Source organism: Camelina sativa, chromosome 14 (genome assembly GCF_030686135.1).
Source record: "Camelina sativa cultivar CO46 ecotype springtype chromosome 14, ASM3068613v1".
NCBI classification, from domain to species: Eukaryota; Viridiplantae; Streptophyta; class Magnoliopsida; order Brassicales; family Brassicaceae; genus Camelina; species Camelina sativa.
Genome location: NC_141893.1, coordinates 14,128,994 through 14,155,131, shown reverse-complemented (window position 1 = coordinate 14,155,131; position 26,138 = coordinate 14,128,994). Strand labels below are relative to the sequence as shown.

General features: G+C 36.0%; 2 protein-coding genes and 1 pseudogene across 2 annotated transcripts in view; 2 read left to right on the top strand and 1 right to left on the bottom strand.

Moving 5' to 3' along the window:
* The window catches only part of LOC104741607 (uncharacterized), a 57,835-nt gene that overhangs the window by 24,057 nt on the left and 7,640 nt on the right, over window positions 1–26,138 (bottom strand). The gene's annotated exons all lie outside the window — the stretch shown is intronic.
* LOC147928202 (uncharacterized) lies at window positions 1,885–5,913 on the top strand (annotated as a pseudogene).
* Window positions 18,248–18,898, top strand: LOC147928201 (uncharacterized protein At4g02000-like). Its single transcript, XM_087486052.1, has one exon. The coding sequence runs from the start codon at window positions 18,248–18,250 to the stop codon at window positions 18,896–18,898; it is 651 nt and encodes a 216-aa protein (XP_087342178.1).

Sequence of the window (26,138 nt, the reverse complement as noted above, 5' to 3'; positions counted from 1 at the left end):
GGAATTGTCAGGAGCTTAAGAGGAATCCTCTGACAATTCCATATCTAAAAGATACCAGGAAGTCTTGTAAACCTAATATCTTATTCCTCATATAAACTAACAATGGATATAAGTATGTAAATACTCTAGGACAGGAGCTTGATTTTCTGTACAGTTATATTATCCCTTCAGATGGACTCAGAGGAGGTCTAGCTATCTTTTGGAATGATAGAGTGCAAGTGGATTTTTTGGGCCTGAACTACACGGATATGTATATATCGGCACCAGGTTCACCAACATTTTGTCTTACGTATGTATATGGGGACCCTGACCAGAAGCATCGTAATAGTATATGGGATCAGATGACTTATTGCGCTACTACTGATTTGTATAGAAGCAAACCAAGATTAGTGTTGGGTGACTTTAATGATATCAAGAGCAATGATGAGAAGCTTGGAGGTCCTCAAAGACCTGAAACATCGTTCAAAACTTTCAGAAGAATGTTATATGATACACAGAGTTTTAAACCCTATTTTCCTACTGCAAGTGCACAGCAAAGAAGTAGTACTTAGGGATCGAATCCCACAAAGACCAAGTTTTTCTCTATGGTTCTATTGGTTCAATTTCAAGCTAAGACAATTCAAAGTTGGGTTTGTTTGGTAACAGTAACGCGATTAAAACGGTATAAAAAGGCAATAAGCAAAACACTAGATCAGGGGTAATTCTCGGAAATTTCAGAGATAGCAACTAAACAACTATTCAGGGCATAGATTAAGTACCAGTCTAGAACTCAAACATAAATATAACTGATCCACTGTCGTGGTATCAACAACTCTATCTGATCGATTCTGTGCGGAAACGCGGAGCACGTGCTCAGACATCCGGAGCACATGCTCGGCGGTCCATAAACCCTAAACTGTCGTTTGAGCCCAGAATCGCAGACAAGCATTAAAGAACAGGAATGATAAGTTCACAAATCACCTACACATCAACTTTCGCAGGTCTAGGATAATTTGCCCACTAATGTCTTTTCTAGCAACCTATTACACTTTTGATGAATAGATAAACCTAGAATCATGGATTGGGTGATCAAATCAACCTAAGCATTAAGTCTAACAATAGTGAAGACAATCGATTATATAAAGCCCTATTTGTGTTCTGTTGCTAACCCATGAAACCCCTTTTGAAACCCCTAATCTAGCAAAGAAAACTACTCAGACATAGAGAAATGAATCATAGCAAAAGATGAGAAATTCAATGACATAAAAATAAAAAGGGTTCAGAGAATGCTTCACAAGGTAGCCGCTCTTCTCCCTCTCACAAAAGCGTCGCTCAAAAACAAAAGAAAAAGGTATATTATCTCTCCTAAAAACCCTAGGTTAAATAGCATACAAGTAGAGAAAAATAAGGAAAGATTCCAAATTCAAATCTCCCTATTAAAAAGCGATCTCAGCCCTCTTTCTCTCACAAAAGATCGCCTAAAATAAGGGGAATTAGGCAGGGGATCGGCGCCTAGATGCTTGCCACGTGTCGTCATGAAACCGTAGAGTTGGGAGCATGTGCTCGGAAATCGGGAGCATGTGCTCCTGGGTCTAAAATCAGCTTTTCTGCTCCAATTCAACTCCTTTCTGCTCTGATTGCTCCTGTTGTTCCAATCCTTGCTTTTAGCTTCCTAGCCTCTTATTATAACCTGAAAAGGACTCAAACAATTACAAAACTATCAAATAAACGGGGTCAAAGTGAGTCAAAACCGTAACATATCACCACAATGATAGAGTGCAAGTGGATTTTTTGGGCTTGAACTACACGGATATGTATATATCGGCACCAGGTTCACCAACATTTTGTCTTACGTATGTATATGGGGACCCTGACCAGAAGCATCGTAATAGTATATGGGATCATATGACTTATTGCGCTACTACTGATTTGTATAGAAGCAAACCAAGATTTGTGTTGGGTGACTTTAATGATATCAAGAGCAATGATGAGAAGCTTGGAGGTCCTCAAAGACCTGAAACATCGTTCAAAACTTTCAGAAGAATGTTATACACCTCAGGACTTCATGAGTTAAAGACAATTGTAGGAAAGTTCACTTGGTTTGGGCACCGTCATTCCTATGAAATTCAATCGCGTATTGACAGAGCAGTAACTTCAGCAAAATGGCAAGATGTGTTCCTGAATGCTTATGTACAATTGTTGGAGTGGATAGGCTCTGATCATAGGCCGCTTCTAATTCATATTGGTGACAGAAAAAAGAAAGGATTTCCTCTGTTCAGATACGACAATAGGTGGCGATTTAATAAAGAGATTAAACAAGAACTATTGAAGACATGGAACAATGATTGTTATAATCTCCCAGCAAACCACTTTCATGAAGCTTTAAGACGTTGTCGATCATGTCTATCCAGATGGAAATCACAACACATCAACAACACTGCAAAGAAAATCCAGGAGCTGAAAATTCAGATTCCAGAAAAGTATAATTCTAATCCCTTGGATTTTAATAAGATCTATACTTTGAAATCTGCTTTAACAACTGAATACATATTGGAGGAAGAATACTGGAGAACAAAAAGCAGAGTTCAATGGCTTCAAGCTGGGGATAGAAATACAAAGTTTTTCCATGCAAAAACTAAACAGAGGAGGGGCTATAACAAAATCACCACAATCACTGATGCACATGGGATCACCTGGACATCGGAAGAAGGTATTAAGAGAGTCATAGTAGAGTATTTTGATTCTCTGTATAAATCTTAACAAAAAGGCAAGATTGAGAATGTGGTTCAATATATTAAACCTCGTGTGTCAAGAGAAATGAATGAGGCCTTAACAAAACCTATTACAGAAGAGGAACTGCACCAAGCTGTCCATCGTATGGCAAGAGACAAGGCCCCATGACCTGATGGATTTAACCCAGGTTTCTATCAAGATCATTGGTCCACAATTCACACAGGTGTGTTCAATTTTGCAAAGTCGTTCTTTGATGATTGTGACCTTGATCCGAAAATAAATAATACACATATCTGTTTAATTCCAAAAATAGATCAGCCTAACGAAGTGAAAGATTATAGACCGATCAGTCTAGCCAATGTTGCCTATAAAATATTATCAAAAGTGTTAGCTGATAGACTCAAATCGTGGCTGAACACAATTATATCTGCAAACCAGTCTTCTTTTATTCCAGGCAGATTGATCACAGATAACATATTATTGATTGCTCATGAACTACTTCATTCACTACATACCAAAAAGAGGGTTCAACATTATATAGCCACAAAGTTAGATATCAGTAAAGCTTTTGATAAAGTTGAATGGTGTTTTGTTGAGACAGTTATGAGGAAAATGGGTTTCTCAGAAGTATGGTGTAAGTGGATTATGAAGTGTCTCTCAACGGTATCGTATTCTGTCCTTATTAATGGACAACCAGTTGGCCTTATAAAGCCACAGAGAGGTATTCGTCAAGGTGATCCTATTTCACCTTACATTTATTTATTATGCACAGAAGCCTTATCAGCCTTAATTCAGGAAAATATTCGATTGAGGAAGCTTCATGGGTTTAAAGCAAGCAGAAATGGCCCTCCAATTTCACATTTGCTTTTTGCAGATGATTCCTTGCTATTCTGCAGAGCTACTGAGGAGGAATGTAAAACATTGTTAGACATCCTCAATCAATATGAGCAAGCTTCAGGTCAGGCTATAAATTTTCAGAAATCAACTATTACTTTTAGCAAAGGACTAGATCAGGACAAAAAACATCATATTAGTCAAATGCTGAAGATTTACAAAACGCAAGGTTTTGGTCAATATCTTGGACTACCTGAGTTTATAGAAAGAAACAAGACAAATGCTTTTTCTTACTTAGCACAAAGAATATACCACAAAATGGGAAATTAGTACACTAAGCTCTTGTCACCCGCAGGTAAGGAAGTGCTTCTCAAGTCGATTGTTACAGCCATTCATACCTACAGCATGTCTTGTTTCCTCCTTCCTCAAAGACTAATCAATAAGATTACAAGATCTATGAGACAATTTTGGTGGTCAACCAATAAGGAAAATCAGAAAATCCCCTGGGTAGCATGGCAAAAAATTGTTGAAACAAATAAAGCTGGAGGTTTAGCAATAAGAGATCTAAAAGACTTTAACATTGCTCTTTTGGCTAAGCAAAGTTGGCGGATTTTGCAGAACCCATCTTCGCTTATGGCAAGAGTCTTTAAAGCTAAATACTTCCCAAAGACAAGCCTTCTCAAAGCACAAGTCAAAACACTCAAGCTATGCATGGAGAAGCATTGCCCAAGGTACAAAGCTGATTTCTCATGGTTTAAAATATATTGTTGGAAACGGGGAACAAATTGAAGTATGGAATGACAATTGGCTTCCAACAAATCCATCAAGACCACCGTCTGGACCTGGAATACATATGTATCCGTACTTAAAAGTGAGTGACTTGCTGGAACAAGCTAGTTGGAATTAAGAGTTTCTACATCGCATTGTGGATCAAACAGATATTTATTTAATAAAAAAACATTCGTCCTTCTATTACAAGATCCGCTGATGTGATACACTGGATGCATACTAAGACCATCTCCAATGTATATCTCTATTTTTTCCTCTAAAATAGAGTAACTCAAAAATAGAGCATTGTTTTTCTCCAATGTATTACTCTATTTTCAACTCTAAAATAGAGTTAGTGTAAAAAAATAGAGGTGAGAATAGAGTTGCTCTATATATAGAGCAATCCTATCATTTTCTCTATTTTAGAGTAAAATATAGAGTAGGGTTGGAGCAAATGTTGCTCTATAAAAGAGATTTGACTCTAAAATAGAGTAGGGTTGGAGATGCCCTAAAGAGGGTGTTTACACGGTTAAATCTGGTTATAATCTTCAACGTAAGCTCTCTAGCGAAGTCTCCCACTTGGCCAATTCTGTTCAAAACAATATATCTTCTAATACATTTTCAAATATTTGGAGACAAAATGTTCCTCATAAAATTAAGCATTTCTGGCGGAGATGTCTACATAATGCTTTACCAACTGCAGAAAATCTTAAGAAGAGAAGAATAATACGAGAAGATAATTGTCAAAGGTGTGGTGAAGATATTGAAAGTATAAATCATCTTCTCTTCCACTGTAGAGTGAGTAAAGAGATCTGGAGTCTCTCCCTAGACTGTTATCATTCAGGTACATCTCCGTTTTCAAATTCAGTTCATCAGAATGTGGATTTCTTGCTCAGTTTAACTTTCAACCAGAGAAAGGATGTAAGCGTTTTCCCTTTCATTGGTTGGCATATCTGGAAAGCGAGAAATGACATTCTTTTCAAAAAAAAAAAGCTATCAAGCCCGTATATTATCAATTGAGCTTTTATGTACTTACAACAATGGAAAGATAGCTTATCCTATAATCAGGAAAAGGCAGAGATTGGAAAATCTCAAAAGAGAGAAGTACAGGTGCTCACAAAAACAGGAGGCAAAGGATATGTTAATCTGAAAACCAATGATTATTGTTGCTTTGTTGATGGATCATGGGTCTCTCCTTCCGAATGTGCAGGAATAGGCTGGATTCTTTACAACACTAAAAATCGGATTATCCTGCAAGGGAGAACAGCCATCAATCCAATAAACACACCGGTTGAAGTTGAAGCTGAAGCATTAAGGTCAGCAATGTTAAATGTAAAAAGGCTTGGCTACAACAATGTACTGTTCTGTGGAGATGCATCTATCTTATACCAAAAGCTTCTTCATATCTTGGAAAATGAGCAGAACTTGCAGAATGAACACTCTCTCCTTGTCACTTATCTGAGGGATATTAGAAATCTTAGTAGATCCTTTGTTAAAATTTCTTTTGCTAAGGTTCCCTGTAATCTAAATGTAACTGCTGATAAGCTAGCAAAACAAGCCAGACTAAGTAAATCGAAATATGTAATATCATGGATGTAACTTTCTTGTTCTAATAAAATGTTTGTTGCCGACAAAAATAATAATAATAATAATAATTTTATTGAGAACCTATTTTTTAGACAAAAAAAATTTGTCACAAATTTGTGACACTTTAAATACGATATTATGACTAAATTTATTTGTCACAAATTCATAGTATTTTCGTCACTATATTATGACGGAAAAAATCAGTAACAAAAGTTTATCACAATTAGTGATGAATATGCTATGATAATATTAATCGTCACTCTTATGACTACATTGTGACCAATATGTTGTTGCAAATTAGTTATGAACTTATAACAGATATGCAAGTCACAATTTGTGACATTAAAATGAGTAAACATTAGTCATAAAATAATATAAATTGTTATGTCATTTAAACAAAGCCCATTAAGCCAAGTCTCTAACCCTAATTTAACAAGACTTATTTAAGAGATGGTTAGGGTTTTATTCTTTTTAATTTCGTGCCTCCTAAACGAGAGTAAACCATTTGAGAGAAAGAGAACAAGAAACCACAGTTGAGATTAAGGACAGATCTTACATGTCCTAGGAGATGGTGGAAAAGAAGGGGTAAACGGACTCTTTTTTGGACAAATTTTGGTGAGAAATATCCTAACCCATAGATGTAAGTTTCCCACAAAGGATTTTGTAACCATTTATGTATATTAAAAGTTATACATATTTTCTCAAACCTATTCTGCGCAGATCCGCGAATTAACATCAGTCATCTTGTAAAATCGATTCCCACTTCTAAAAATTGAACTAGAAGCTAATATACCAGCCGTTGGAAAGATCTGAGTCTTAACTTTCCAGAGAGCTTGAGATCGTTTCCATAAGAGTTATAATATGAAAATTATGGTCGAATATGTGCATCTGGTCGAATTTGTGATTTATTTTCTTTGTAATAACAAATATAGCTTATAATGTATAAATTTTATGATTATAAATTTTTTAAAAAAATATTGTCTTGAGATTAATTTTTTTGTTATAATTTTTATCATATGCAATGAAGTTTTTAGTAATAACTTGTGACCATTTGAAACTAACTTCAAATGATAAGATTGAACATTATGATAGTCACAAAATATCATGATTTTTGAGTATTTGTTAAAATTTTGAACCAATTTTTAATTATCATTTGTGACCATTTGAGACTATAGTTTCGTAATAATAAGATACATAATTAAAACGTTATTTTAAACATGAATTGTGACGATTTAAAGACTTTTTGTTAGTCTGTAATTGAGACAGTTTTGTTACTTTTTTTGTGTCATAATTATTGATGACAAAATGGTTACTAATATATTCGTTGCAACTCTTGTGACGTTTTTGGTACAAATAAAAATTTGTAACGATTGTATTGCAACCATTTAAAAATCGTCACAAATTCGTAACAATGTTTATATTGTGACTAAATGTTTTTTATTGTGACTAAATATTTCGTCTTAATAAAATTATTTTCTTGTAGTGTTGAAGGATATTTTTAATTAAAACTATAACAATTTTTCAGTTTAATATTGATACGATTCGATCTATTTTTTTTCTTTTTAATATGTAATACTAATATATATTTAACTAGTGGTCCAATACCTACTAACCACCTATTCACAAACAAACCAGAACAGCGGAAAACCAACAGATACCATTAAGCCAATAACCAATAAATAATTAACCAATAAACAATGATTCAATCCAACAGAGTCATAAACCAATTAACGAGCAACCTAAAAACATTCTAATGACCCAACTCTAGCATTTTGACAGAAAACCAGACTACAACAACGGGCTACTAGAACATCCTCCTCTTTATCGCATTGATTCCACGATCACACTTTACCCTTATCTGAACCACAACACATAAGAGATGCGTGAGTATTTTATAAACACTCAGTGAGACAACCCTCTCATCTACTGGGCTATACACACAAGCAATTGAAATAACTCTAACCATCAACAATAATCAACAAACAAACCAGGACAACTGCATCGACCGACACAACCTGGGGTTGCATCGACCGACACCAACTCGCTCGATGCAGGCTTGATATTACACGAAATCCCTAATTGTATCAACCGAGACCTCCATATGGCATCAACCGATGCTCCTAGGTCAAATCGTGCCGTCCTTGCATTGCATCGACCAACGCACATGTCGAGCATTGTCTTCCCCGAAGCTCTTCAACAGATCTTCGTTCCTAAACCATCAAAACACGATCCACATCCACAAAGAAGCCTCACAAAGCCCCAAGTGACACAAAAACATTCTAACAAGCCAAGGAATCAACCACATAACACATAAACACTAAAATCAGAGAAATCTCAAGCTTAGATAAGCCATACTCGCCCTTAAGGGTTTCCTAACCCAAAAATGCAGCCAAACAAGCGTTCAACTTAACTCGTCCCGTGAAAAACCGGCCTTGCATCGACCGATGCACCCTCTACTTCAGGCGATAGACTCACGTTCCAGGCATTATTTGCTCTCGAATTTTGGACTTTCCTTTACTCATAGGTCTCGACCTGTAGTTTTTACTGGTTCTCCATCAGGCCTACGCCCGCATGCCATAGTATATAACAAAGTCCAATATTTTTCTCTCGAGTTACCACCCTACAGCGCGCCCCCGGATCGTCATCCGAAGTCGATATACCGGCCATATTCTCATGCCACAAAGTCTAATAATATGACGGTACTAGGAGAACTAAAGTTCCCCAAGAGTCATTCAGGACCAACTGTCCTTAGAGCAAACAATTCGAAACACGTCTGAGTCTTATCCCCCTCTCGTGCTTCGTGTGAAACATCAAAATGTCCTACCAACAAAATATTCCCTCACTGGAATACTTATGACCACACAAGGATCATCAACATGCCACTAAGGCCAACAAATGTCCTAAACAGGACTTCCACAAAGACCAGAATGTCTAAACATACCGCCACCAAGGCCAAACAAATATCCTAAACAGGACCGCCACAAAGGCCAAACAATTTTCCTTACAAGTGGTATCATAGCCGAATCAAGACGAGTGTGGAGTCGAGTGGGCTCACACTATCGGGGGTGATGGTTTTGGTGCGCAACGAGGACGTTGCGATTTGTTAGTGGAGGTAAATTGTGACACCCCAGTTCCAGAGACTTGCGGAGAGGTTTTTATTAATTAATTTGGCCACCTATGTCACCAAAGTGCACTTATCTTTTCGGTCAAGGGTCCTATGAGAACTCCAGAGTAAAAGCGTGCTTGAGCTGGAATAATCTCAGGATGGGTGACCTTCTGGGAAGTGACTGTCAGAACTGTGCAAGTGAACACAAAACACAGGGAAATATCATGTGGTGATTTTTAGGGACGGTAACAAGTCTTTAAAGTCTCCCGGACGTAGCAAACCGGCTGTTAAATATAGGTGTGCTCATGGATCTAGTGAGAGGACATGAGACCCGTTAAAGAAAGTGAGCCCATGGACTGGGTGTGGATGTGAGGCCTTCTAAGAGATGGCGGTTGGGCGTTACAAATTTAGTTGAAGGTTTTAAAATGGATAGGCCAATATTTCTATGGGTTGCTCTATTAAAAACTCAAATTCGATTTTCACCAATTCACAACTTTCTTTCTTAATTCTTTGATTTCACTATGCTCGTCACTCACTTTTACATCTCCATAATTGTTTATATATCTTCTGTTAATGGGTCCAAAGTTTTTTTGGCAAAATAAACAAATCCAAATATACATCAAAAACTCATTTACAGTAATGAAACTAGTTTTCAAAATATATTGCTGCCATTAAACTCTTTGATGACCCAGAATCATCACCTCTTTTCCTTCCTTGGATAAAAACTTAGCCGACCACCCAGTAGTCCTACTGTTTAACCGATCTCGAACAAATGAGAAAATCTGGGTTTTAGAGCCCCCAAGACTTTCCGGCAAACCAAGATAAGATCCTATACCCCCGATGTTTGAAATACCTAAGACCGAGTGGAATTCACCCCGAATCGTGGCATCTCCCTTATGCCCAAACTGTATCGAAGATTTTGCAAAATTAATTTGCTGTCCCGAAACCAATTCATATTGTTTTAATATATCTAAAATGGCACCACATTGATTCTTATCCGCCTTGCAGAAAAATAAGCTATCATCTGTAAATAGCAAATGAGATATTGGAGGACATTTATTGGCCACTTTAATACATGTGATAAGCTTAGGGCTCTCTGCCTTCCGAATGTTTGTAATTAAAACCTCTGTTTACAATATAAATAAGTACGGGGAAAGTGGATCTCTCTATCGCAGATCCCATTCCGGTATAATCGGACCTTTAGATTGTTCACTTAAGAGAACTCTGTTCCAGAAAAAGTTTCTTCATTTATTTATAATCATTTATGATGATAAATTCTAAACACAAATTATTTTAGATTATTTATTAACATATACTGGGCGTAATCTGGATTATCCCCTAGTATATCCTACTATCATCCACATACCACAGAATATTCAATATTGGTAAATATTAGAACAATGCAACGCAGCCCACTTGACCCTATAAAACCAAAACATACATGGTTGGTCCCAAAAAAAAAAGGCATGCATGATGGCTAAAACGTTTCTCCGAAGAGAACCACAAAAAAAGAAAAAGAAAAAAAAAAAGACAAAAGTTTTCGAAATTACTCATAAGACAACCAAAACCTGAAGACCCATAAGACTCAAATAAGTCTTCGATATTCAGCCTTATATGAAATTTGAAATGAGATCGAAAATAAAGTATGGTTGAGAGATTTTCTCTCTAGAGCTTTAAATCTTATTAACGAAGATTAAAATTGGTTCATTATATAATACCCAAAAACAAAATTTAAAACGAGAATATTACTTCAGTGTCTAATCTTGACATGCTCGGATTAGGCGAAGAGAGTTTGGTTAAATAACGATTTCACAATACACCCAAAAGTTATCGAATGGAAGAGCATCGCATGAGAGAGTTAATTATCTCTTGAGTGTTTGAACTTCAAGTGTTTCATATTAGACGCCGCCTTAACAATATTGCTGGATTTTGTTTTTGTTACGCCTAAAACCATGTATTTGATCTCGTTATCTATATTGCGATTTTCTCTACATTTACAGTGATATTTAGGATTTAAATATTGGCAAATCAATAATGCAATGAAAAACCAATAAACAAAAAATATATACATCCACACAAAAAATTAAGAAATATTAGAATAATGCAATGCAACCCACTTGACCCCAATAAACCCAAAATATATGCTAATATGCCAAAAAAAAAAAAAAAAAACATGCGTGGTGGCTATAAGAATTTTCACCTAGACAACCAAAACCTAAAGACCCATAAGACTAAACTAAGTCTTCGACAGCGTCAACATTATCTCTTACCTCCTTCAGGTTCGGCAAAGATTTGATAATTTAACAATTTCACACTACATCCAAGAGAAGAACACTGCATGGAGAGTTAATCTCTCTTGAGTGTTCGAACTTTAAGTCTTCCATTAAATGTCTTAACAAAATTGCTGGACTTTTTTTTGTCATGCACAAACCATGTATTTTGTATCTCTTTATTAGTATTGTTATTGCGATTTTCTCTGCATTTACTGATATTTACGATTACAATGACGGCAAATGAAAGCGGTAACAAAAAAATTATATACATCCACAGAATATTGGTAAATGTTAGAGTAATGCAATGCTCTAACTTTTCTCCAAGACAAAAAAAAACTTACGACAACTACGACTTCGGTAGCTTCAATTTAACCTTATCTCTTACCTCTCTCAGACTTCCATGTCTCTAGTCTATATAAATGCATGAACTTGAGTCATATTGATAAGTAAACCAAGAGGGAATAATAAGATGAGATCTTATAAAGTCTTTTGCATGCTTCTCTTTCTCCTTCCTCTGCTTGTCTTTCCACATATAGATAAAGTTCATGGCGCACAAATGGGAATCCGCAAGCTCAGTGAGTTTTTTTGTTTTTACATATTCGTAAGTTATTACTATTTTGCTTTTTCTTAGTTATGTTTTCTTTTGTCAAACTTATCTAAAGTTAGGTTTATTTAGGTCTTTTGGGGTTTTTTTTATATAAACTGAGTTTAATATAAAACGCGATATTATACAATTTTAAATGCTTTTAATTTATATTAAACCAAACTATCTTTACTTTATCAAGAACTCAATAAATTTACATTTTAAAAATTTAGCCAAAACAAAACAATTCTGGTTGTACCACATTCTGATTTGGTTTATCTGGACTGAATAAACTTTGACAGTCTCTAATAAATGTTATATGTGTGTGTAAACTGTTTTATCGGTGCTGATGGTGTAGAGGAGACAAACCATGTTGGTCGTCAAGTGACGGTAGAGGCCTTTACCATTCCAAAAATTCCACCGAAGTTCATTCCGGGGTTTATTAAGCCACGCCCCCCGCGTTTTCCAACTCTTCCCCCCCGGCTTCCTAAAAATTATTGCGTGAGAAAAGGATGTAGGCCTCCTCCGCCCCCAAAGTTTTTGGGATCTGGTCAGTAACCTCAATTAGGTGTCAAAAGAGTTGAATGAAGCCGCCGATGTAGCTGTTAAGCTACCTATCCAGTTACTTTTTATGCTTTAAGTATCAAAGATGTATTTCCAGTTTGGTTGCAACCTCCTCTTTTCGAAGTTTATTTGCGTGTGTACCATGATAATTAATGAATGTACTGTGAATTTAAATTTAAAATAAACATTAAAAGTTCATAATCTAGGTTAATGACAAAAAACTGAGTGTTATTTGATTATGACGATTTTTGTAAATATGAGGACCAATCAAAAAGTATGATTTTTGGCCAATAATACCCTAAGGTCTAACATGGAGAGATGAACAAATACCAAAGAGAAAAGGTCATTTGGTATTGGCCCTTTGCTTATTTAATTATAATTAAGTTAACTAGATTAACACCCTCGCTACACCCCTGAATATTTCTTTATCTTTTTCTAATGTTTAATACTTAGTATTTTATGTTAATAATTTTAAATCCAAAACTGTTTTGGAACTGATGGTGTCTAACATGTACACCAATTCAATATTTGAATAAACTTTTACATATGTTAACCAATCATATGACCAATTTTAATTTAGTAAACGTTTTAAGGACACTTTATATCTTTCAGTGTACTTAAACTTAAATTTTTGAATTCGATGTGCTTATAACACTTACGTCTTAAAATTTTATAGGTTTAGGCAAAATATTAGTTTTCTACAATTTTTAATTTTTTGAAATAATTTTATAAATCCAAAGAATGTAGAGATTACATGTCTAATCCAAAGAATGTCTAAAGCAATCTACCTTATACATGGCTGGGATGTCACAAAGAGTACAGGAAGAGATCAGAGAAAACTTCCCGTTTGCGGTGGGTATGCTACCCTTGCGTTACCTTGGTTTGCCTCTCATAACCAAAAGCAATGACAAGTAATGACTACCTACCTCTGGTTGAAAAGGTTAGGAACAGATTTAGTACTTGGACAAGCAGATTCTTATCATATGGAGGTCATCTGCAACCCATACCATCAGTTCTTATGAGCATTGTTAACTTCTGGTCCTCTGCTTTTCGGTTACAGGGAAAGTGTATGAAGGAGATTGAAGGGCTCTGCTCCGCTTTCCTCTCTGGAGTGGGCCAAATCTGAATATACATAAGGCGAAGGTTTCTTGGCAGGTCGATTGTCTTCCCAAAAGCGAGGGTAGTCTAGGTCTCAGACCACTCAAGGAAACAAACACAGTCTGTGGTCTTAAGCTCATTTGGCGATTGCTAGCTGCTAAGAAATCATTATGGGGACAGTGGGTTCATACCTATCTTATCCGTCAAGATTCTTTTTGGGATTTGAAAGCAACATCTTATCAAGGATCCTGGATGTGTCGAAAACTCCTCAAGTTGAGGGAAGTGGCAAAGAACTTCCATCAAATGGATATCAAAAATGAACAGAGCACTTCTTTCAGGTACGACAGATGGTCTCCAATGGGAACGCTGGCTGATGTTCTCGGAAATAGAGGGTGTATAGACCTGGGGATTATGAAAACAGCAACAATTGAAACATTCTTTACCAATCATAGAAGCAGAAGACATAGGCTTTAGATTCTAAACCAAGTTGAAGCAGAGATTGCAACAGCAAAGTCACAACGACAACCTGATCTGGCAGATGTGAACCTATGGAAGTCTCGAACTGGCTTTAAACAAAAATTCCTGACATGTGACATCTGGAAGCTCATCCGAGTGGAGCAACCAGTTTTCGATTGGGAGAAAGGAGTGTGGTTTTCCCAAGCCACACCAAAGTTTGCGTTTATAACATGGTTAGGAATGCACAATAAACTCTCTACAGTTGACAGAATGTTGAAATGGAACAGGCATGTTGATTCAGCTTGCGTCTTCTGTCAAGACCCGCTGCAAACAAGGAACCACTTATTTTTCCAATGTCCCTACTCTCACCAAATTTGGACGCAACTCACAGCTGGGTTCCTTTGGAGGCACTCTACTTCTACTTGGGATCAACTTCGGACGCTTCTTTCAGACAACACTTGACCAACACTCTCTGCTTTTTCTGAGGTATTTTTTCCAGACGACAATCCACTCCGTATGGAGAGGGCGTAATAACCGCAAACACGGTGAAGACCCCATCTCCGCCCCTCCCCTTGCACGGCTAATAGACAAGACTATTCGGAATCGACTTCTCCTCCTCCTTCGATCTGGAAACAGGAAATACAAAGACAACCTTGCCTCGTTGTTTTCTACTCAACTTTTGCACTGATTGTTAGAGCAAGATTATCGGTGGTCTTTTATTTAGGGGTTGTTAAACACTGTTTGGTTATTTTATGAATTAATTTTGTTTTGTTTAGAATAAAAGAACCCATGATCTCTTAATTAAATTTTTTTCCTTCCAATGGTACGTTCTAATTTTGGGTCTCTTACTTTTGAAAATATAATTTTTTGAAATTTAAAAATTTTAAATAGAATAGAAGTAGTATAAATGTTTAAACATTTAAGATTTTATAAAAATGGGAAATTTTTGTATTTCATAAATTTTTGATGCATTTCAAAAAAGTAAATATATGAGGAAATCTGAATTCTTTTTGATGCCATCACAAAACAAGGAGAGTTACTATCAAATTACCAAATGTAATGCACCCTCATGGGTACCTCCCATTCGTGAAGAGATCACTGCAAGTATTTTAAATGCTGCAATGATTGAGGGAAAGAGTTCTGCACACTTGACCTGCAAAAAAGGGGAGAAACTTAATTGGTAATGGGTAAGAGAGAGAGAGGTAAACAGGTAGAGGGAATGCCTCGCCTAAGAAGCTTTGTCAATGCTGGGAATATTGATGAACTCTTTAAGTAGCTTTGACTGTGTTGCATACTCTTCCTCAGTAGTTGAATCCAAACCAACAAGCAATTCTTTAGCCGAATCAGTTCCAGAAGAATCCATGGCTACATCTTCGAATCCAATTCTTGCAACTGAAACAAGTATCTCATAAATCTCTATATGATTGCAAAACAGGTCCAGTAATCAGATTAATCTTCCATAATTTCAAACCAATCCAGTTCGTTAGAACAGAACATACGAAAAAACCGATCAAAGGAAGGAACGAGAGAGTTGTACAAACAACCTGCAGAATGAGAAAAGCAAGCTCAAGTTGGAAACTAAGCACTGATAAAATACAGAACCAGTACTGCCTTTGAGAATATTTACCACAACAGCTGCAAATGGAGGACGGGAGAAACCAAGCCCAAGCTTTTCAGTTATAAGATGTTCCATTGCATTTTGGTCCACGAAACATCGAACAAATACAGCAACACCAACTCCAAATTCAGCTATAAGCTGTCACCATTGTTTTTGCAAGGTCATATCATATAATGGATGTAGGCAGAATCAGCCTTAAAGTAAAAAAACACTTTTTTGAAAACATACCCATAAAAAGCTTGCCGCCATAAGACACACAAAGCTGATGTAGTTTTTATGCCCCACACAGTTATTTAGACACACAAAACTTATAACTCACAGTTTTCTCTGTCACAACTAAACTTATAACCTCATCTGATGATTCAAGCATCTTAATCAGGGGTGTAATGTCAATTCTCTGGCCAATGTGCACCTGCATGATTATGTTGCCAGTTATGTTTATTATGTTCTCTAGTTTTAATCCATCCATTTATATCGTCAAAAAAAAAATTGAGTTTGAGTGAACATATACAAATACAAGATATTCAAGAAAGAGACAAGGTCATACCGTGCACAGTAGATTAGAAGGAACTGAAACAAAGCAAACCGATTGCAACAATCCAAAGCAAGATAAAGAACTAACAACTTCACCGTGCACAGAAGAATCTGAAGATTGAAGCATCAATACAAGCGTGGGCAAAGCATTCAACTGCACAATCTACACAGTTGCTTATAATGTGAGAAACAAGACTCTTACAAGCCTAAACAAAATATCATCAAAGTAAAAAACATACTTGGATCTTGTTCTCGTCGTTTCTAAAAGAAACTGTTCGCAAGGCCCCTGCAGTAGCCCTCTGTACTTTATTTCAGTGAAAATTTAGAAGCTCAACGAGTGGTGGAATGCCACCTTCAACCCTGAAAAGAATTTATCTAACGTGTTAACAAAAACAGCATAGTCATTACCATAACCAATAACGAGTATCAGACACTAGTATCAAACATACTAGAAAGAAACGATCAACAAAAAAAAATAATCATTTCGTTACAATTCAAAAGGAGACTACACAGAGTTGCAAAATCAATAACCAGTAGCCAATGAACATGATAATGATAATGATAGATTGTAATAACTAGTGGTGGATTAATCCGATACAATCTCGTCTAAGTTCACCTCTGCTGATTCAATGTCCTCCGATTCACATCTCCTCCGACCCGAATCTCCTCTGATTCCATCTCCTTTGATTTCATCTCCTTCGATTGTCAATTCGCGAGTTCGAGAGAGAGAGACAGAGAGAGGAAGAGGAAGAAAAAAAACCAGTCGCCCATCAAAAAAAATATTATCTCCTCGCCCAACCATTTGGTGACACGTAGAATCTCTTAGAGCAAAGATGAGTACATTATATAACAATTTTCCTTAGTTTTTTTCTTTTCTTCTGAATTATTTTTTCTTCCAAAACAATATGAATCTAAGAGACTACCGATGGAGAAGGTCTTAGCAACTCAAAATATTTTGTAAGAAATTGTTTTTTTTGTGAATAAATTTTACATTCCTTTAAAAAAAAAAAAAAAAGATTAACGACGACATTACATTGATTATCGTATGGTGGAGACTAAATTATAATCGTTCTTTATTATCAATTTCACTTTCGCTTTCATTTTTATTTTATTAATATTAGCAAATAGGGTAAAAGTAAATAATAAGAAAATTCAAAGTTATAATGGTCTCAACTCTAAGGAAATCAAAACAGAAAAGACGATGGGTCTGTGAAAAAAATTGGAAAAATATTTTCATTATATATAAAAAAAATTAATAGTGTCAAAATTTTTATTAATTTCATTGATTATCCTTTTAAAATGATATTTATATAAATAAAAATGTATAAAAACCAAATAGTGACGGTTGACTACACGACGCATTTTCCCTCAAAGGACGATTCCATAGGCGATGGTCAGAATTTTTCACGACCTCCTCCTTCTCCAATCTGGAGTTTTTTTCCGACAAATTTAATCTTGTTTGACAGCTGGTTTGACAGTTTCAGTCTTTACAGTTATCTGTTGCCACTTTTGTGTCTCTGTTTTTTCACGAGGCATAACCGTTGAGAAAAACCGCCATGGCCAAATCTATATAAACATTCTTTCTGTTTTGATCGATTTCACAAAACCACTTATGTTGCCCTTACACAAACACTACTGCAACTAACAACCATGAATGCAAACATTCGAAAAACCCTCCAAAATCTGGACTTGGGAAGTAATGGTGCCCCAATTCCTTTACTGCCGGAGTTATGTGGTCAGGCCGCTACGGCAAACCGTTTTTCCTTGATTGATACTGTGACACCCCGGTTTCAGACACATGCGGAGAGGTTTAAAAGAATCGATTTGGCCACTTATGTCACCAAAGTGCACTTATCTTTTCGGTCAAGGGTCCTGAGAGAATTTCAGAGTTAAGCGTGTTTAAGCTGGAGTAATCTCAGGATAGATGATCTTCCGGAAAGTGATTGTCGAAACTATGCGAGTGAGGACAAAACACAGGGAAAATCATGTGGTGATTTTGTAGGAACGGTAACAAGTCTTTAAAACCTCCTGGATGTAGCAAACCGATCGTCACATATGGATGGGCTCACAGGCCTAGTGAGAGGACATGAGGCCCATTAAGGAAGGTGGGCACTATGGACTGGGAGTGGACATGGAATCCACTGAGAGGTGGCAGTCGGGGCATTACAATTTCGGGGGTCAATCTCAAGAAACAGAATATTAGGGCTATTGTTGGACAAATGCCCAAAATTTGGGGTTTCCTTGATGCTTGTCGTGGTATGGTTTTGGAAAATGGAAAGGTTCTGTTCATTTTCCAATCTGAAGAGACCCTCAATCTGGTTCTTCATTGTAGTCCCTGGACTTTCAATGACTGGATGCTGACAGTTCATCGCTGGTTTCCAAACATAACTGATGACGCTCTGATGACTATCCCCTTCTGGATTCAAATGCGTGGAATTTCAGTTCAATTTCTCTCTACTGCTATGGTGAATTACATAGGAGGCAAATTGGGTCCGGTTGTGAATACTGATTTCAATGAAAACACCAACTTTGTGAAATTTTACGTATCTTCATCAATTGGAAATGTGACACATCACTTCGTTTCCAGAGGGATTTTTCAATTTGAGGGTAGCGAGAACATGCTCCTCAAATTCTATAATGAACGTCTGAGAAACTTTTGTTCAAAGTGTGGCTCACTTACGCATGACTCCAAGAAATGCCCCTTGTTATTTGATGATCAACCAAATGAAGAACCCCCCAATGCCTCCATGAGAGTCGTCTCCTAGAACTGTCAGGGCATCTGTTCGCCGTTGACTCAATCTGATTTAAAACGTTTATGTCATATTTTAAAACCGCATGTTATTTTTTTGTGTGAAACAATGAATGTTTGTTCTGTTGTGTGTGAATTTGCTTCTGTTTTAGGGTTTGAAAATGTAATTACTGTGCCCCCGCCCCTGTGGTCGGAGTGGTGGCCTAGCAATGATGTGGTCGAACGATGTTACTTTGTCCAAGATTTATCATGATGAATGTATTATCGACGTTCATATCACAATAAATACTAATAGCTTCTATTTTTCTGGTGTTTATGGCCATCCAAAGCCAAGTAAAAGACATTTTTTTGGGAATATTTAAAAACTGTGGGAAGAACTAGAAATGATCCTTCGATTCTCTGGGGATTTTTATGAGATCATCTCAAATAATGAGAAAGTAGGAGGACCACCACGAGAGGGGTGGACCTTTAGAAGTTTCAGACAAATGATCTATAGTTGTGATCTAGCTGATCCAAAGTCGGAAGGGGATAGGTTTTCATGGGTGGGAGAAAGAAAGTATTATACTATTAAATCTTGTTTGGATAAAGTAATGGTGAATACATAATGGCTCGCTCTTTTCCCCAATGCAGAGGTTGAATTTCTTGGTTTTAATGGTTATGATCATAAACCTCTCTTCACACATATAACTTCTGCTCAGCCCAACACAACAAAACCATTCCGTTTTGATAGGAGACTACAGAGATTGATCATTTTGATGAGGTTGTAGCTGCAAGATGGAATGCTTGTAAAACCAACAATTACTAGACAATATGTGACCAAATCAGGTTATGTCGACGAGCAATGGCCAGAAACAAACATTCTGCAAACTTAAACTCTGCAAAAAAAAATTATTATTTACAAACTGAGTTAAACCGAGCAATGAATAGTCTAAATAGAGCTCACAGACAATCAATTCCAAGACTCCAAAGACAACTTAGCAGAGCCTATCGAGATGAAGAATATTATTGGAAAAATAAAAGTCGAATCAATGGCTACATCTAGGTGATCGCAATACAGCTTTCTTCCACGCTAGCACTAAAACAAGATATGCCAAGAACCATATTTCCAGTTTAAAAGATGAAACAAATGCTACATACACTAGAGATCAAGAGATAGGAGATCTAGCTCAAATTTACTTCACAAAGGCATATATGTCAAGCAGAATTCCTGTTTCTCCGATTGACTTTGGTGATTTTCCTTCTAAGGTGACACAAGCTATGAATGATGATCTCACTCAGGCTTTCTCCGAAGAAGAAATCCATGAAACATTGTCTTCCATTGGAGATGATAGAGCACCAGGCCCTGATGGACTAACTGCTCATTTTTACAAACAGTATTGGGATTAACTAAACACATATATCATTCAAGAAGTACATGATTATTTTTGAAACATCTTACATGAAGACAGGTCTAAATCATGCAAATATTTGTATGATTTCAAAAAATGATAAACCAGTGACGTTTTTAGACTTCAGACCAATAGCCTTATGTAATGTGTTATACACGATAATCTCAAAATGTTTGGTAAACAGGCTAAAAACATTTGAATGATATAGTTTCAGATACTCAAGCTGCTTTTATTCCAGGACGCTTGGTAACTGACAAAATTATGATCGCTCATGAGGTTATGCATTATTGCATTCGCTGAAATCAAGAAAAAGGGTATCCCAAAGCTATATGGCTATCAAAACTGATGTAACCAAGGCTTATGGTAGGGTAGAATGAGACTTTCTTGAGGTTATTATGCGTTTAGTTGGCTTCTCTAATAAATGGATTGATTGGATCGTGGCAGCCGTTCGTTCTGTTAGTTACTCAATCTTAATAAATGGCTCACCCCACAATATGGTTGTTCCTGAACAAGACATTCGCCAAGGTGATCCTCAATCACCGTATTTGTTCATCCTATGTGCGGATATTATTAGCTATCTCATCCATACGAGAGTTTAATCTAGTGATAATTGAGGGGTCAAGATAGGGAAATAAGTACTAGCCATCACTCACTTACAATTTGCTGATGACTCACTATTCTTTTGTCAAGCTAATGCTTGAAACTGTAAAGCGGTAAAGGAAGCTTTTGATTTTTATGAATATTACTCAAGACAAAAAGTTAATACTTGTAAGTCTATGATAACTTTTGGATCAAGAGTATCTGGACAATTGCAAAATAGACTGAAACACATTCTAGGCATTCCAAATCATGGTGGAGGTGGAAAGTACCTTAGTTTACCATATCAGTTTGGCAAGAAGAAGACATAAATGTTTTATTATATTGTTGATAAAGTTAAACAACGAACAGCGGCCTGGAGAAGTAGTTATCAATCACCAGCGGGGAAAGAGGTCCTGATTAAGTTTATAGCTTTGACCATGCTTGTGTATTTAATGTCCTGTTTCAAAATCCCTTTCAGTATTCTTTCGGAGATTGATGCATTAGTACAAACCAATTTGTTGGAAAAGGGAATCAAGACAGAAGAATACCGTGGATTGCTTGGAAATGCTTACAACATTCCTAGAAAGAAGGAGGCTTAGGATTTAAAGACGTATCAAATTTTAATGATGCTATGCTAGCAAAACAAGCTTGGAGAATATTACAGCATCAAGATATTTTGTTTGCAAGAGTATACAAGGCTCGATACTTTAGGTATGAATCCATTTTAGATGCAAAACAGAGAGCCAATCAGTCATATGATGGGCTTCAATTTTGGAAGGACTCAGAGTAATTAAACTTGGCTCTAGATACATTCTAGGTGATGGGAAATCTGTGCGTGTTAATTAAGACAATGTGATAGCAACTCATCACCAAAACATGTTTTTACTATTGAGCCTGCTACATAGATCAAATTCAAAGATCATATCACAAAAAATGGTGGCCATCAAAGTTGGAATGGAGAAATAATATTAGCCAAGATTAAACTTGAGGATCACAGTCACATTTTCAATATTTATCTTCCAAGAATACCTACTGCAGACAGGTTAGTTTGGAACTATACTAAATCAGGGGTTTATAAAGTTTGATCCGGCTATTGTTTTTCCATGCACAATCCAAACCAGCAAAACAATTTACCTCCAATTCCTCATTGCTTTGTAATACTAAAAACAAAATTTGGAAACTTAATAGAAAGAATTACTCAGATATACTCCAAAAGTTTGTTTATTCCTGATATCTAACAATTTTCTAAAAATTGCTCAGATATTAAGTGTTACGAGTTTAATTACAATTTACCCCTTGAGTTTATTTTTTATTTTTAATTCCAAAAATATAAAAAAAAATACACATCAGCAAACGATTCCACGTCATTATTTACAGGGAACGTCTGATTTATATTATTTCACGGCTGAGTTATAATACTTAAGGGCAGACGAAAGGTCTCGTAAATTTATATGACGGCTGAGTTATAATGCTTTGTGGCTGCCGTTTCTTCATTCCTCGCGTTCAATCCGTAATCATCGAGAACAAGCTTCACAAGCTTGTCGTGTGTTGTTTTCGCATCTATCTGCACAACTCTACACCCTCTATCATCGGTGTTAAATACATATTTGTGTTTCTTGACCCAATTACCAGAAACAATAATTAACGGAACTAGATCTATGAAAGAAAATGAAGAAGAATGAGAAAAATTAAGAAGTGAAGAACAAGGTAAAGAACAAGGTGAAAAAGAAGGTAAAAAACTTCACTTTTGATCCAGGTGAAGAAGATGGAAGTCGAAGGAACGACGTTTCGTATTTCCGGAGAAGATGATGACATGGAATGCTGACATGAATGATGCGTCCGAAGTGCCAAGTCAGCCACCAAACAAATTATAACTCAAACACTAATTAAATCAGCCATCAAACAAATTATAACTCAATCACAACATGAATAACATTATAGTAATTAAAAAGCAAAAAAAATGGCTGCCAAATTCAGCCGCTTAATCAACTGAAAATATGTAACTCTGCCATATCGTTAAATACGTCAGCCGTAACTGAATGATATTCTAGTAATTAATCTTTTGCTACTAAGTCAGCCGTAAAATGGTTGAGTTGTACGATAACTCAGTTTATCACGGCTGAGTTATAGTTTTAACCATAACTCAGCCGTAACAACATCTCATAAGTCAGTCGTTTTTGATAACTCAGCCAGCGGAGAAAAGTTCATTCAGCTGTGTCGTAGTGATAACTTAGCCAAAATTTTGACAACTCAACCATCGGGTGAAAACTCAGCCATAAGGACGGCTGAGTTATAGCATAACTCATCCAGATTTCACTAAGTCAGTCATAACGCTTGGTTGAGTTATGCTCTAAGTCAGCTGTCCACTCTTACTCAAATGTTATTTCCATAAATCAGCCGCAACATAGCTATAACTCAGCCGTCATTACCTCTGTAAAAGCGTTATGGCTGAGTTATTTAATACACGTCAGCGATTTCTGACGTGGCAATGACATTTTTAATTACGTTTTTTTCCGATAACATACACCAAGGACACGCTGGACATTTTGAAAATACCCGAAATATCCTAGTAATAAATAAAAGATTTGTTGATTCTGGTAATATTACCTAATTTGGAGTACATCTGAGTAAATCTCCCAACTTAATATCCTCCCAAAAGTAAAACATTTTCGGTGGCGAATTTTATCAAAATCTATACCCACCATTACTCGTTTGAATTATAGGGGAATGCATTTACATCCAGTTTGTTCCAAATGTTTTCAAAATAATGAAACCATTGAATATATACGGTTTTCTTGACCCTATTTTCAATCAATATGGGAATTAGCTAATATTCTCATCTCTTAGCTATATTCCACTTTGTTAAGTTGTGAAGCATTGTTAGAGGAAATTTTTGAACTCCAACAGGCTAAAGATATTTCCCTCCAAACAAAGCTCTTATCTTTCTTGGCTACTATGGCACATATGGAAGAGTAGGAATAACTTTATTTTTAATGGCATTCAAGAAAATCCGACCGATATAACATTACGTGCAAGCAGATGTTCGGGACTGAATTCGTAATACAGAGAATTTAGAGCAATATAATACAATAAGTCTATAACCAGTTCTCCAATTATCACATTTTTAGACAAGACCAAATTCTCCTTTTGTCAAGTGCAACTATGATGCCGCCTTTGATTACCATACTACTCAAACGTGATCATGCTACCAAGAATTTATAAACTAAAACATAAACCTATCTCCCACGACCCATTCTTTGCCTACGGACTCTCTCAATCTATCCAAAAACATCATCAAAATCTCTCAATCGATCCAAAAACAAAATATGGCCGGGTCTCCTCAACCTTAGTTTCAAAACCTTAATTTGGAATCGTTTATACAGTGAGTGGTCTGGCAATTTTTTCCTTCTATAATTTCAATGTTTTAGAGTTTCGATATATAAGACGAATTGGTCATGGAAGATGAGCTGATGAGGTGTTGAAGATGACATAATTAACCGAGGTATTTTGGCTATGATGTACGTATATCAATCCTTTCAGCTTTGTCGGTAAATTAGTCTATTGTCACTAAAGAGTACAATGTATATATATTCAGATATTTGATTGAAGAATACAATGTAAAGAAAACTTCTTAAACTCCACTGCACCCTCACCGCTAGAAAATATACATGATAACTTTTCAAAAACTTCCTTTTCGCAAAAACAAAAATTTCACTTTCATGAATGGTTGGAAATATCTTAAATTTAACGAGGATTATTGATATGCTCAAATTTAACCCTGAGCTACTCTCTCAAATTAAGAGATCAATTGTAGTATTTAGGGATCGAATCCACAAAAACTCCAGATTCACACAATAGATTAATTAATCTTTTAATTATGCTAAACAGAAACAAAGAGTAGTAAAATTCAGAAGGATTAAACGCTAGGCCTATAGAAATTCTCAGGAAATCATGGAAAATCAGATCAATTAATTAAACAAGCAGAATTCAACAATTAAACACCGTTCTTGAACTCTAAACACAATTGTAAAATAAATCAGTTCTCACTGCAAATATTATCTAAGTTTTAAAAACCGAAAATCCAAATCTCTTTGCAAAATTCAAGTTAAAAACCAGCAATAAAATCAAGTTTAGATAAGTTCACAAACTCACTAATTCAAATCTCTTTGCAAGAAGTAATTTTGTTCACCAAAGGTTTTTGTCAGGAAAATCAATTATATTCTCATATCAATCAATAATCCTAAGATCTAAATTCAGATGACTAATCAAAGATCTAGCATTAAGAACAATCTATGGTGAAGAACAAGAAAGATAAAGAATCCAAAATAAACAGATCTAATAATCCATGAAATCCCTAATGAGAAACCCTAAACCTAACAAGCAGATCTACTCAGACATAATTGATAGAACACAAATCATGAATAAAATAGATAGCATTAAGAGAATAAAGGAAGAAGAAAAGGAGTTCTGAATCTTCTCTGAATGAGTCTTGATTCTTCTCTCCAAAAGCTCTATAAAAATCTCTCAGGGTTTTCTCTCAAAAAGGTTGCAGGAAAAATAAAGTTTAGGTCTAAACAATGACCATAAAAATCCTATATATATTCCTAAAACACGTCTAAGGACTAATGATGCAAATATGGAAAACTTTGGGACAGCTTTGTAAATCTTCAAAACTTATGGAAAAACTTCCGATTTGATTTTTGGCTCTGTGTCGATCGATGCCATCAGTTGCATCGATCGATGCTGACTTCTGAATTCACCTCTCAACTTTGTAGCTCAGCCTCAATGCTTGATTAAGCTCCAAATCTTTCTATTTAGCTCTATTATGCTTCCATCCATGCTAAATCATATAAATACTCAAAAGACTCTAAAAATACCAAAAAGACTCTATAAATAAGACTTATATCATGGCTAAAAACACCTAAAAACCATGATATATCAACTCCCCCAGACTTAGCCTTTGCTTGCCCTCAAGCAAAACATAAACTTAGACCTGTGAAAGAGGTTTGAAAACACAGGAACTCATTTTTTTTTAAAGTATTGCCATGATCATCCAAACCATAATTCATATGCTTAGCAGATAAATCCAAATCAAACCACCATGTACTTCTCCGTTGACATTCATAGCATCCCAAATTCAAACCAAATTCCACTACTTCCTCCATTAAGCCTTCATCGGTGGGTCTCATCAATTTGATCAATGTCAAGAACCTTCTAGACTCATTCTCGTATAATATCATAACAAGTAAGACAATATCCTTAACACCTTTGGTACTCTTTCTCTCCCCC